Raw genomic sequence first — 14,181 nt, 5'->3', positions numbered from 1 at the left:
GGTTACTTTTCCCTGTCCGTATTCTCATGTGGCTCTCACTCATTTCCCATTCATTTAAACCATTCATCATCATTTACTGTAATCAATTTAGCTTTCACCGATTTCACGCATCACAGGTTTGCCCCCATTGCGTCACTCTCATCTATTTCATACACCTAATCTCCACCATTACATTCATATGTACCATTGTTAATTCTGTGTAAAGCGCCTTACATAAGGCGCTATATAAATTATTATAAGATCAGGTTTGAACCTGGACAGTGCTTGGATGGGTGACCACCACACACCATGCATGGGGGCCTGCCATGCAAAACCAGATTGTCATAGGGCTGCAGGGTTAGGTGGTGGCAGCAGAGGGCAGTGTAGAAAATCCATTGTCGTACTGTGTGGTTCTATGCACCTATGTCTGTGCACCCCACCCTCACCAATTTGCGCTAACCATTGAACAAAGACGCACGCTTTCAGATGCCTTCTGTGGCTGTTCTTCCTTCCGATATCAGGAAGCCACTGGGGCCATGCACTTTCAAATCTAGATCGAAAATGCATTCTTTACAACTGATTATTGTGTTGGGTTTGTTGTCCATCCCCCCGCACCTCCGATTAGCACGGCTGGCTACGTACGGTGCAAAAGAAGTTCAACAAACGTACGTTCTGGCCAGCGTGGTGAAGTATGTTCACATAACCCCACAACATGTATGGCCCACGTAGACTGTTGGGGCTAGTGTTGCATGCGAACACCTATGAGGGCTGGCATGGCGTACGAAGGGGAGGTGTGGTCGGCTCAACGCTTGGCTGTTTTTGTCTACCCAGCGCTGACCTGTGTGGTGAAGCATGTCTCATTAACCCCCATTACCTGCACGGCACGGGGAAGTCCCTCATCCAGCTGTGGATTGACAAAAGGTCTGCACGTGTACACAGTTGTTGCGAGCGTTTGTTCTCGCAGTCGCTGCGTAGGCTTGTGCCGCGAGTTGTGCGACCGAGCATGGCGGCGCGTGCGTGCGTGCGTGCGTGCATGCGTGCGTTCGTACAGGCGGTGAGCGGCACGACCCCGAGCCACGCGAAGGCGACCAGCGTGTAGTGGAACCAGAACCGCAGCGCCGTGCCCACACTGGCCAGCAGGCCCGCCACCACGTCGCCGACTGGCAAGCGCGGCGGCATGTCCGGAGAGTAAACTGCACCAACGCGGGACACACACAAAAACGTCTCGTAACGGGAACAATCTATTTGAATTCGATTCATTGATGCGTTGTCGTAAGGTGGATAATCACCCCTGGACTAACGTGTAAACCGTATCGATTGTCCAGAGGCTACGCTTACTTGGCGTGAACGTGAAGCGGTGCTTGCACAGTTCGCAGTACTCCTTCCTGCTGTGCTTGAGCCATTGTAACAGGCTGCAACCACACGAAGACAGAGAAAGACAAAGATCACCCATGTAGCCTTGAACAAAATGATAGGTCAAGTGCTGTTAGTGACCACCTATGTAGGCCGGAACGGCATATGAGGGGGTGGTGTGGCCTAAACCATGCCCGGATTTTTTTCTCCCCTGCACCAGCCAAGCATCGACTTAGGGGAGACCCAGGAATGGTTATTCGTCACCGATGTTGGCCGTGAGCGGGAATTGAACTCACGTCACGGTGTCAGTAGCACAGTGCGTTAACCATTTCACTTCCCCTCCCCACACACAAACAATAAAGACAGAGATCGTCCCTTTAGCTTTGCAGATTGTTGTGTGCCGAGCGTAGAGACACAGAGGCACACATGAGCTCTCATGAGGTCGACGTGGCTTTAATAACAACAGAGTCAGGTGCAAATGTTTGTGCAGCACACAGAGTTACTGTTGCAGGCTGCAACAGTAACTCTCCGTGTCAAGTGTACATTTTTTGGAGACCAGAAAGAGGCCTCCCGACCTACCGCGTGCAAGTCGTGAAAGTTATGTGACCACACTGCATCATGCTAATTAGTGCGGGTTGGTAAAGGTGGGAAGCGTAGATGTGGGAGCATAGAAATACAGGACAACACTAGATATTGCTGCTCTGCCCTCTGCTGCCCACCACGCAGACCCACAGATGCCCACAACAACCTGCTGTGCATGGCGGTTACTCATACTACTGCTTTTTGTGTTTAGTTTGTTGTCCTTCCCCGCACCTCCGATTAGCTACGTATGGTGCGAAAGAAGTTCAACGTACATATATCCAAGGAGTATCCACTCAACCCAGCTTAGCATAAAAGGTCCCACAAGATCCCACAAGATCCGGGTGCGTTCCAAGTGAATTGGCCCGAGGCTGCTTCTATTCAGTCACTCGGGATAAGTTCTCCAGTACAAAACATTCCCATATCTTGACCAGGCGATCGCACAGAGCCTCGGCCCACACATCTCCTCATCCCCCCCACCACGCTCGGTAAAAACTCCCCAACGCCAAAGGCAGCTCACCAGTCCTGGTGGATGAACTTGATGCTGCCCGTGCACACGCAAGGGTGAAAGAGCGGCTTGTCCACAGTCCCCTCCGACCGGCACACCCGGCAGATATCTGTCGCAAACAACACAGCCACCGCTCATCAAAATGTTGATTCATCCTGAAGAAATCCGATGAGTTATGAAGCTCTTTTCCACAGCTGTCCACCAGGGTCAGAAAGTTGCAAAAACAAATACGATAGGAGTGCAAAGTATAGGAAAGGTAAGCAAATGAATAAACGAAAACTTTACTCTTTTTGTTTTACCCACTGGGCTATTAGTTCTTTTTCAGAACCGACAAAGTGGCTTATCGCGTGGAAATTTATAGCAGCCAAATACTCTAATCCAAATCTGCAATGCGGATGTCAACTTGCCGAGCATTACGGCACCACTTAGCCCACTTGAAAAGTGCTCCATCCCACAATTAGGTAGCCTCGTTAAACACGTTTTCTCTCACCGGGTGTCAATACATCTCAAATTCTGTCAAAACGTGTTTCTAAAATACATCACAGGAGTCCCTCGGTTAAGTTGACGTTTTTTTCGGTTGATGTTTCGCCTCCCATAGGACCCCATAGTTTCGACTACCGTTAACATTCTGACTAACGGCATGTTTACGTTCTGCACACGTGCGCTAATTTCGGCCAATTCGAGCGCTCGTAAGTGGGGCTGATCCAGGCCCTCAGCCAAACAGCTGTGTCCATTTATGAGCGTTCAGACCTCGACTGGCTTTGTTAACATTAAGTTTTCTGTTTTGGCAGTGGAAACAGCTCCATTGCAGACTCATCTAATTCCTATATTCAATTAACAGTTATTTGGGTTAACAGCAGTTTCCGTGGAGCGGATTAAAAAAAAGTTAACCGAGGGACTACTGTATGTTGAAGTGTGTCTCCCTGCTCCTCCTTTTGTGGCCTCGAGACAGTAGTACAATTTCCACATTGGCATTACTGGGCTCAGAAAGACTTTTGAGTTTTCACAAATGTGGACTCTTTTTGTCATCCTCAGCGGGATGATGATGGGCTGAGTTTCCACCCCAAACAGGCCTGAACTTGCACCTTGACAATGTGAGTTAAGCACTAAACATGGCGAGCAATCCTGTACTCCACACTGCATGCTGTAGAACTGGAGTCCCCAACCCCCGGGTCGCGGACCGGTACCGGTCCGCGGCCTGTTAGGAACCGGGCCGCACAGCAGGAGGTGAGCGGTGAGTCCGTGCGTGGCCCGTCCATCGCTAAATTTACCACTTCCGTCCGCGTCTCTTTCCCGCACTGCGTACTTGTCTCAGTTACAGTTTTGGTCAGCCCACAAGTTCTAACCCCTAGCAGCCAAAATGAGTAAAAAACAAACGTCGCTAGAGAGCTTCTTTGAAAAGGGGGAAAGACCCAATGATGACCCCCCCCGTCCGTCCGTGAAAAAATTGTCTTGCACAAAACCGGTCCCTGGTGCCAAAAAGGTTGGGGACCGCTGTTGTAGACTCTATATTCTCTATACTGTAAATACCAAATTCAATGTATTGCGTGCCAAGACTATTTATTTGAAAGGTCACTGTTTGGGATGTTTGGCCAATTGTATTATTCAGAACAACTGCATGTGAGAGGAAAGCAGTGCCTGGAAGAGCCATGTGTTTTATACTGTACAGAACAACAGACACTCTATCATTCAGAAACAGAGCTGCTTTAACATGGAACAATCTTCCACACGCACTTAGCCAGTCTCAACATAGGGTGCCACGGTGGAGAGATGTTAACTACCTCGCCTGGTATACAGGAGGTTGTGGGTACGATCCCGACCCTGACATAAATATATATTTGGAGTTTGCATGTTCTCCCCGTGGTCACGTAGTTTTTTTTCTCCGGGTCCTCCGGTTTTCCCTCCACATTTAGAATCAACGTGTGTTTAGAGTATTTGATTACTATAAATGTCCACGTGATAAGCCACTTAGTTGAGTCATCAATTGTGGCCAGGTCGCTTCTGAAAAACATCTATATATCTCAATAGTTTTTTGGTTTATATAGTTAATATTTTAGTACTGCAATTAAAACACACTTCCACAACACGCACAACTGTTCCAGCTCGAGCACATTCTATGTGAACCACTTAATTATGTATGTATTTATTTATGTGTTTGACTGGATGTGATGTTCATTGTAAAAATGTAGACTGAACAAGTTACAACATATGTAAACGGCTTGTGTACGTGTCGTTACGTGTTCGCTATGTTAAGTGACAATCAACACCCTAAGACACCCTTGAAAACGAGATGTTTCATCTGAAGGGATTATTCGGGTGAAATATTTTCAAGTAAAAAAAATCAGCTGAAATACCGATTGCACTGACGTAACATACGAATTAAGTTAAACTTATTTTGGATATCCCTTTCATGTTCAAATTAGTGATAGATGCCTTGCTAATTATATTTTAAAGCTACAATGGTTGGTTGACACTGTTGGACACGCACATCAACACAAAATCGAAAGGTCGTGAGTTCAAACGTCAAATGGAGGTCAACTCCACCCATCATCCCTCCACAGTCAACATAATGGGGCACCCGCTTTGTGTGGGGATAACTCCAGTGACTTTAAACATACAGGCTGACCCCTGCCACAGCAAAGTGGAATTTCCATCACTGGTTCTGGGTTTTCAACGGAGAAAAGAACCACCCTATGATTATTTGAGCTTTGGGTGACTTTGAGGTCATATAGAGACAACTATATTGGAATGAAAGTAAGAAAACAATGAAGTTGAAACAATTATGTAACAGTTAAGAGTATTTCATCGCAGGTGTGATCTCAAACACAGCATCACAACAATCATAATCTTAACCAAAAACCCATTCGCATGATGCACAACGCTTGCCGTGACTTAAAAGTTTAACGTCGTGCAGTTTCATAAATCCTGCGCGTGTCATGTCACACAAAGAACGGCACAGTTTCACAAATCCGTCCCGAGGTGAACTCGACGGTCTATTGCGTTGTTTGTAAGCGTTCCAAAGTCCCCTCCTGCAGAACACGCAGCCGAATTTTTAAGTTGTTAAATTCCCATTAAGTGGTTTTATGTAAGAATGTACAATGCCCTACAGTTTTGGTGCACAGAGGCATGTGCTCAGTCAGCGGGGCCACTGTGCCAATCAGCTAACCGACCTGTGGTTTATTGTCCAGACCCTGATGAGAATCAACTTCATGAACATGACATGCCAAAAGGCCAATCTTTGAGCCTTATGATGCTGGCGGTCACGTCGAGCCTCTATGCAGGGGTTTGCAAGACCCTGAGGGTTTCCCCCATGATGTCATCGTCATCAGCCACTGCTAATCCACTGCTGGTTGGAAGGCTTCCGCAAGCCTCCGCTATCTCCCACGATCCTGCCGTATATAGTAATACTGTATACTCGACACCTGCACACGAGCTCATTTCATAGTTCCATCTCCATGATGTTGTACGACTCACATATCGTTACCACTTAAAAGTACACATGCCAGACCCTTCCAGTGTAGTCTGCATGCCAATGTATACATCCCTAAGAGTTCTGCAAGCATGCTTGTGAAGTCACACGTGTGCTTACCGTTAGATATTTAACAATTCCATTTGAGTCATATATCGCGGCCAGATTTTAATCGGAGGCGTTATTTTGTGTTTGTTGTGGCAAATTTGTTCTGTCGTATGTTGTCTCATTTGTGCCATCAACCTGAAGGAAAATTGTGCGTACAATGTGCATACATTGCTTTTATCACAGATAAATGAGCTTTACATACATGACATGCAATGCAAGTGGGAAAAAAGTTATTTTGGCAGATGAATTATTATATGCACAATTTCGTTACCACTGTATTGTGGGAGTACACTTACAGGCACACCCACACGCCAAGCTTGACATTATTCTGGTCTATGATTCATCAGAGGCTTACACGGGTACTGGTAGATCTACACAGTTGCGTCAGTGGACTCCTCTGGCAAGGTGAGGATGCATTGGCTGAGTCATGTCGTCTGTGTACACAGCTATTGCACGCCTAAGCAGCTTTTATTTGGCTGGTTAAAAGTGTTTCCATGCTCAAATGGGGAGAGGCGATCATCTGGTGGGACGTCTCTCTATAGAACCACTGTTGACCTTACACAAACTATATTGTTGCACGCCTTGTGAAATATGCGTAGAGGGTGTGCATTGCTGTTGCAACTACATCCTCGGCTTGATTTTGCCTTACTGTACATCCGCAATGAATTGGACAGTTTGGTAACTTTATTTTAACTTTTTTTGTAAGAGATAAGAGGAGTTAGGCACTACAATTGCATTGTTATCCACTACTGTCTACACAGAACAATGGTTCTGGTTAAATTAGTAAAATGACTCCTTGAAGTTTAGATGTGTGTTATGATTACAGATGGGGTTAGAAACAGCATTATGGCAAATGGTTAACGTTATTGTGCCTTTTCACAGCAGTGATCAAGTGTACTTTAGTTGAATGCGTTTCAATATCACAAATATGGTCGCAATGCCATTTCATCTCAATTATGTTTTACAAATGCCAGTTTCATTCAGATCTGGGACAATGGCAAGTATAGGTCCTGTTGTATTGTTGGGACATTACCACAATAGGCTCCAACCCCTTATGCAATGTAGATATTGTCAAGCAATGTCAAGCCAATACCACCAAATGTTCCGACTTGTTCGAACTCCGCCTTCCATCTGAATTATAAATGACGCAATTCAAACTAACTCAGACTCCCACGCTGCAAGGCATTGGGTGTCAATCTTCTCCAGTCTATGGGCACACGCCAGACATTTCACTTGTTTGGGTACCACTTGAATTGGCAATACTGTACTTTCATCATCATTGATAGCCGTGTTGTCCATCTCATGCTGCATTGAGGCCTCATCAAGTCCACGCCATCGCTCGCGAGCCTACGGACGTTGACATTTGTTGATACTCCGACTGATGCTCCTGCTGTTGTGGAGTGACACATGCAGCCAGCTATGGCTGCAGGGTTTAGTGGTACATGTTGTTTATGTCGTTTATTGTGAAAAATTGGTCACAGTTCCTATGATCACTGTTACATTGCTTTTATGGCTTTATTTTGGTGATTTCGAAAACGTTTTTTGGTTTGGCCATGTCTGCTTGTTGTAGTACGGAGTTAGACTGATGGCCTTAATCTACATTGTCTTGTGGTTGTTGTTTGACTTGCATCCCACTGGGATTTTTGCACACAACGTTGGTGTACGGTGCTTTTTCTGCAATATTTTGTTGTCTTTTCTTAGATTTTTTGTTTGCCCATAGTCACATATTCACTTTAAGATGTTTTCTTGTTCATGTTTTTTGTTTGTTGCGGTTGCACCCAATTCAAGAGCCGAATGGCTCACAGGGCTATACCACCAAATAAATGAAACTAAAATGTGGTTGTAAACGTTGGTGCAACGGTTGACGTCTGCGAGTATAATTACGTTGGTTCTGCAATCTTTGTTCAAATGTAATGTTAAGCGTCGGAATAACGCAGTGGGAAACGTTCACTCTGCCATCCCCACAATCCGTCCACACCCATTTAACGGCTCCATCTCCCGTATGTTGGTATTTTGGGACGCGTTTCCATCCCAATCCTTGTGTTTACCTAGGATTTGTCGGTTTGCACCGATACATTTTAAAATGTCAAAATAACACGTCGATTACAATACCGGAGACGGTGTGAAACATCCCACCGTGAAATACTTTGACGTTTAACTTAAACACGAACCAAACGTATTGACAATTATCCGCTACAGCACAACAACAACAACTCACAAACTAAACAACCGTCGTATAAATAATAATACGCTCAGCCGTTCGTAACACTACAAAAAACACACACTTAAACAAAACAAGGCCGCAAATTTAGAGAGCGCCACTTTCCTAGATTGTCCGCCGGGGAAGGGCGATCGAAGCCGGCTGAGCCACGAAGCCGAGACCGGGGGTCTCGACAGGGCCCGTGGAGGCCTCAGGGGGCGGGATTGGGGGGCCAACTCGCTCGCACGAAGCGCGTTAATTTTAAGAGGTGCCTCTAACGATAGTTTGTTTGTTTTACTTTACAATAAACGTGCAGGGGTGGAGTGGAACCCCTTCGAGGGCGCGCCAAGGTGCCGTTGATGCCCGTGAACGACCGTAAGATGTTGCGAGGCGCCGCCGCTGAAGGTGGTCCTCACCTTCGTCGGAGAGCTCCATGTCGAGACGTCGTCGTCACCTCGACGTCGTCGCCATTCAAAAAAAAACACCTCCCTCGACGTTACAAAAACCCACTCCGGCGATAACCGCGACCTCTCTTAAAGCGGTAAACAATACTAGCCGTGAACACAAAGGCCAACGGCCGAGGTGTCCGTGCGGGTCATGTACATGACTGACTGACTAAAACCCCCCCCACCACCACCACTACCACGAACCCCACTCGATCTTCCCAACTCTCCCGAAATGCGCCACGTGCTGGGCAAGCGCGCTTCAAACGCGAGCGCCGAAACAAGACATCGCACAATATAATCCTCGCAGTGGCTCCTGAGCGTTATCTGATGCTACCGATTACATTGTTTAGTAACACACGAAGGGGCAGGACGTGGGGTAGGTGGGGGGGGGGCGAGTTAGAGATATAAGAGAGTGGGCGACGCAACCCGGCAACGGGTGGCGCCGTGGCTTAGATGGTTAAAGCGCCTGTCTAGTAAACAGGAGATCCTGGGTTCGAATCCCAGCGGTGCCTTTTATTTTATTATTATTTTATGCAAAAATAAGCGACGCTTTTGCAACAACTATCGGTTCCGTTTTTGCTTTTGGAAACCCTCCACCATGACGCAATGTTATCTGATTTGATTGTAGTTAAGGCAGCTGTCGTCTGAACTCTTGTTCTGTTTCCATCACAAACGAGAACATATTTTAATCAATCAGTCTTATTGGCTTTCAATAACAATAGTTTCCGAACAGCATTTGTTTACGTAAGCAAAGTTTTCTGGAGTATATCAACGCCAACGTTCGTTAAATGCTGTCATTTGCACAACACCACTCCGTCTAAACTATGTGAGCATTTTAATGCAAAAAAGCAATATAGTACCGTGCTTATTGTATATGATTATTGTATATGATTGTAGCCATTATTAGGCTCAGCGTCAACGTTGAATGAGTTTGTATTGTATCTCATATCGAACCACGAATCCCCTTCTCCGTGGCTTCATGCTAATGATTGGTAACTTACGCCACCTACTGACTAATGTGTTTACTATTTGTTTTGCGTTGTGTCACGTTAAACTGAAACTTTCCATTACATTCTTGAATTGGGGCTTTGTAAGATGTTTTGCAGGGCCGGATTAAGGTTCATCTTCTTGGTTCTTTCGGTGAAGTCACGTAGAATGGAAATAATAAAATAAAACATAATAAAATAATTATCACGACGTTTCGGCCACAACGCAAGCAGCCGTCCTCAGGCCGAAACGTCGTGAGAATTATTTTATTTCTACCTACGTGACTTTACCGAAAGAACCAAGAAGATGAATCTCTGCAGTCACGAAAGTTTTAAAACGGATTAAGGTTGTTTGTAGGTCCTAAACACTTCTATTTCGTAAGCCTCGAGTGATAACTTTATATAGTTGCTACTGCTGCCCCATGTCACTACTATCAACGCTGTCACTTGCTGAAGATGATTTAAAACAGCATAGAACAACGCTTGTCTGCCCTTATTAATCTCTGTAGAGAATTAGATTGTGGGAAAAACACCGTTTTTAACACGCTATTGCTAATTTTTCAATGAAAAAAATCTCCGATGTTAATTTGTCTCACTTGAAAAAAAAACACATTAACATGACTTTGCCTCGTATATACACTGTGCCTTTCCTTGCTATATGAATATACAGTATTTATACAGTATTTATTCAAGAAGATATCTTGGTTATATGTTTTACTATACATACCGTATTGTGCCTTTTGGATAATACGCCCCTGATGTTGTGGTATCGTTCAAATTTGTGATACTGTGCTGGATTGTTTACAATAAATAAATCAATAATCACCGAAGACCTGTGCGTTGAGATTTTGTTAAGTTTAGATTTCCATTGAAAAATGTGACTTCAAGGGGTTTCTTTTTAAATAAATAAGCCCCATGGAGTGCTCATGAAACAAACAGCAGCATTGCCTCCCTTTTGCAAAGGCGGTCCTGGATTACATTAAGCCATTAGAAGTATACTGTAGTAGGCGGATGTTTACATTGCAAACGTGTCACTTTACAATCATCTGGGGCAACCCTTCCAAACCGAGATGTTGCCCCTCAATTTTGTTATCTGGATGAAGCTATGAATTGTCTCCTGAAGCCCGTAATTTGTTTTGCGATACTTCTGCTGGATTGTTCCAATATAAATTCAACGAAGACATGTGCATAGATATGTTGTTCAGTTTAGATTGACATTTTGTTAAAGTGACTTAAACGGTTTTAAATAACCCCGTGGAGTGTTTGGGGTAGATCGCGTAAATATAAACGTGTCGTTAAACCCACCACCTGCCGACACGGTCAATTAGTAAGGGTTTTTCACGTGAACAAAACCTGCCAATTAGTCACTGCTTCAGCACAATCGGTGTATTGTTGGAGAGATAAACCCCGAAGCCCCATTCGTGGTGGCTGGCAGACCTCTAGACATTAGCATACAGTCACGTAAAAAAAAGTAAAATACTTTAATTTTAATTTTTTACCTACGTGACTTTACCGAAAAAACCTAAGAATATGAATCCTTGCAGTCACGAAAGCTTCAAATCTAGAATTAGCACACAGCTCCTACAAATTGTGCTGCCACAAGCAAGAATATAATCTGGGTGAACTATTTCCTTGAATAAATACGCGAGGAACACATATAGATGAGAGAACATACGCTGGGTTAATGTCATCGTCCAAACCTAAAACGTAATGTTTTTGTAGCCAATACAATTATTGTCATGAACGACACGACTTTTGTCATTGAGCTTCCACGTGGCTGGATATGCGACAAAGAGCTTCATAGCTCATCGGATTCCTACAGTATAAATACATATTCTGATGCTGATGGCTAAACCCCAAAAACAAATATGGATCATCCCCTCCAAGTCAGTGGTGCTTGACTGATGTTCAAGACTCATAACGGGGTTGGCAGCCAAGGAATGAAACTCCGACATCAAGGAGATGGAGCAATGAAATCAGTTCATGTGTGGGCGCTGGATGGTTGCATCGCAAGGATCGAGGTCTTCATCCTGTAGTGTATTTGACCACGGCTGATATCAATGATGATCTCTCTAACTCTTCTAAACCGACATTATTGAAGTCGAAACAAATACAAATGCACGTAATTATTTTGTAAGATCATTTGGTTTGTTAATCTACTTTACATTTGCCGAGCCACCCTCGAAAAAAGAGCCGTGTTTTGCCCAATGGGTAATTTACTCGGATAACAATAATAAACTTTTGATTTAAATTTCGATTTAAAGCTTTCGTGACTGCAGGGATTCATAAAGCCCTGTGAGCCGAATGGCCGAATGGCTCACAGGGCTATACATAATAAATGAAACTTAAATAAATGAAACTTAAATAAATGAAACTGAAACTACAAAGTCCCATCACAAGGAAGAAACAAACACAATTTGCCCGTATTGAAAATGGACCTGACAACTCAATTTCGCTGTACAAGAACACGGGACTAACCCGTATGAGTCGACTCGTTAAAGCTTGGTAGTACATGTTATGTATAATGTATATCGTTTATTGTAAAATTTTAATCACAGTTCCTATGATCACTGTTACATTGCTTTTATAGATTTCTTTCGGTGATTTCGACAACGTTTTGGTTTAGCCATATTTGTTTGTTGTAGTACAGAGTTAGACTGATAATTTAATCTAAATTGTATTGTGGTTGTTATTGTTTGATTTGCATCCAACTGGGATTTTTGCACAGAAGAAGATTTCTGGAAGATTTTTTTTATGTTTTTTTCTGTTTGCGCATAGTAACTTTAAGATGTTTCTTGTTCCTGTTTTTGTTTGTTGCGGTTGCACCCGATTCAAGAGCCGAATGGCTCACAGGGCTATACCGCCTAATAAATGAAACTGAAAACGCATCAACCCATCGAGCAGTTGACGGAGCATGGCGAGCACGTGCCTTCCACCAAACGCGAGGACCAATCGGGTGCGGCCAGCTGCGGTGACGTCACGCGTCCTCCCGCGCTCTGATTGGCCGAGCGCGGGTCGAGCGCGAACTTTTAAAATCCCGCCATTTTCTGCGGCGAGGCGTTCGCTGAGGCGGCGGCGGACGGGGGTTGCCTCAAGTTTTGTGTTTTTATCGGTCGATGTCTCGGGTTTAAACTAATAAAACAAATCGAAGTCACGTTTTTAAAGCGAGCTACGTTTTTTAGTTCGTTTGCTGCCGCCATGCCGGCCGTTTATAAAGGTAAGAGTTGCGTCGGTTACTGCGAGGCCTAAGCGCAGGCTTTCCGTGGCCTCCGGAGATAACAAATCGAAAGTTAATAGTTTAACTTGTTTTGTCGTGAGCACAAATAACGAGAACTCTGCACAATCGTTGAAACGTCAATAGGTATGACAAACAACGTTTAGGGAAATTACCTTGCAGCACCATAAATAATCGTACACGTTCAACGATAACCGCTTTACGACGCCCGCTCTGTTGTTTAAGTGTTGCAATGTGAGAGCAAAAGATACAACTTAATTTTTGCTCATAGCGTGTCATTTGTAGATGTGAGGGTGTGGAGCGGTGGTGCAAGATTAGCTCGCCGTACCTGTTATCCCGAACGATATCTGGATCTTTCCTGGTCTAACACCTCCACCAAAAACCCCCTTCAATCTGAGTTGTTTTCACAAACGCGCACTGACTGACCAGTGTGGTGAAATATGGTCACATTCCTTACGAACGACACGACATGGCGAGTAATTCATCTAGCAGTGGATTGCTTGTCACTATCTATCTCTAAATGGCCTTAATCTAAGTTATCTTGTGGTTGTTGTTGTTGTTCGACTTGCATCCCACTGGGATTTTTGCACACAGCGTTGGTGTACGGTGCTTTTTCTACAATATTTTGCTGTCTTTTCTTGGATTTTCTGTTTGCACATGGTCACATATTCATTTTAAGATGTTTTTTTGTTCATGTTTTTGTTTGTTGCGGTTGCACCCGATTCAAGAGCCGAATGGCTCACAGGACTATACCTAATAAATTAACTTGAACTTGTCCGCGTCTCGCTTGTTTGCCTCTGATGTCTCACTCTCTTTACTTATTTATTTCTACATGTGCGTCTCACGTCTTCGTGTCTATATATCAGTGGCTGACTACCAGGGTGTCTGTCTCCGTGTCTATTCGTGTCTCTGTATATGTGCCCGTGTCTCCGTATCTGTCCGTGTGTATTTTTGGTCGGAACCTCCGTCTGGGTCTTATTTGAAACTCATGCACACCACTGGGTCGTGTTTTGTGTTAATCAATGTATAATTCTGACATTGTCATTCTGTATGATTATTTTACAGGTGAAGTACCGGGTTCTTGTAACCTGAACCAAAGGTGAGGCAATATCATCTTTCAATCTGCACGTAGCAAACCAAAATTTAACGTATTTTGTTGTACAGTATTACTGGTGTTAACAAACTGAGCAATTGTACAACACCGGTTGTTGGTGATAAACTAAAAAAACGGACAAACATCTTTCATTTACGTGAAATAAAATCCTATTTAGGTGCAGTCGCATGTAAAACTTCTGGATCAGTGTTTTCAGCAGCATTT

At 44.3% G+C, this 14,181-nt stretch overlaps 2 protein-coding genes and 1 non-coding gene across 5 annotated transcripts in view; 2 read left to right on the top strand and 1 right to left on the bottom strand.

The window, feature by feature from the left end:
• LOC133355785 (E3 ubiquitin-protein ligase MARCHF6-like) overlaps positions 1 to 9,038 on the bottom strand; it is a 35,959-nt gene extending 26,921 nt beyond the window's left edge. The window contains exons 1-4 of one of the 3 annotated variants that reach the window (XM_061573137.1): positions 8,613 to 9,038; positions 2,432 to 2,528; positions 1,318 to 1,391; positions 1,029 to 1,172 (exon numbers count right to left, since the gene is read on the bottom strand). In XM_061573137.1, coding sequence (XP_061429121.1) covers positions 1,029 to 1,172; positions 1,318 to 1,391; positions 2,432 to 2,528; positions 8,613 to 8,631 — 334 coding nt within the window. In that variant the 5' untranslated portion in view covers positions 8,632 to 9,038. The remainder of the gene's footprint in view (positions 1 to 1,028; positions 1,173 to 1,317; positions 1,392 to 2,431; positions 2,529 to 8,612) is intronic. The other 2 variants (XM_061573136.1, XM_061573138.1) reach the window with 2 other exon arrangements.
• Positions 9,039 to 9,080: 42 nt separating this feature from the next.
• Positions 9,081 to 9,154, top strand: TRNAT-AGU (transfer RNA threonine (anticodon AGU)). The gene has a single exon. It is a non-coding gene; the product is annotated as a tRNA-Thr (tRNA).
• Positions 9,155 to 12,663: 3,509 nt separating this feature from the next.
• Positions 12,664 to 14,181, top strand: part of KIF15 (kinesin family member 15) — a 34,776-nt gene continuing 33,258 nt past the window's right edge. Inside the window, exons 1-2 of the mRNA XM_061573116.1 lie at positions 12,664 to 12,845; positions 13,929 to 13,962. Coding sequence (XP_061429100.1) covers positions 12,827 to 12,845; positions 13,929 to 13,962 — 53 coding nt within the window. The 5' untranslated portion in view covers positions 12,664 to 12,826. The remainder of the gene's footprint in view (positions 12,846 to 13,928; positions 13,963 to 14,181) is intronic.

Source organism: Lethenteron reissneri, chromosome 52 (genome assembly GCF_015708825.2).
Source record: "Lethenteron reissneri isolate LAM-NWPU_2019-01 chromosome 52, ASM1570882v1, whole genome shotgun sequence".
In the NCBI taxonomy this organism is placed as follows: Eukaryota; Metazoa; Chordata; class Hyperoartia; order Petromyzontiformes; family Petromyzontidae; genus Lethenteron; species Lethenteron reissneri.
This window is presented reverse-complemented; position numbering and strand designations above follow the sequence as displayed.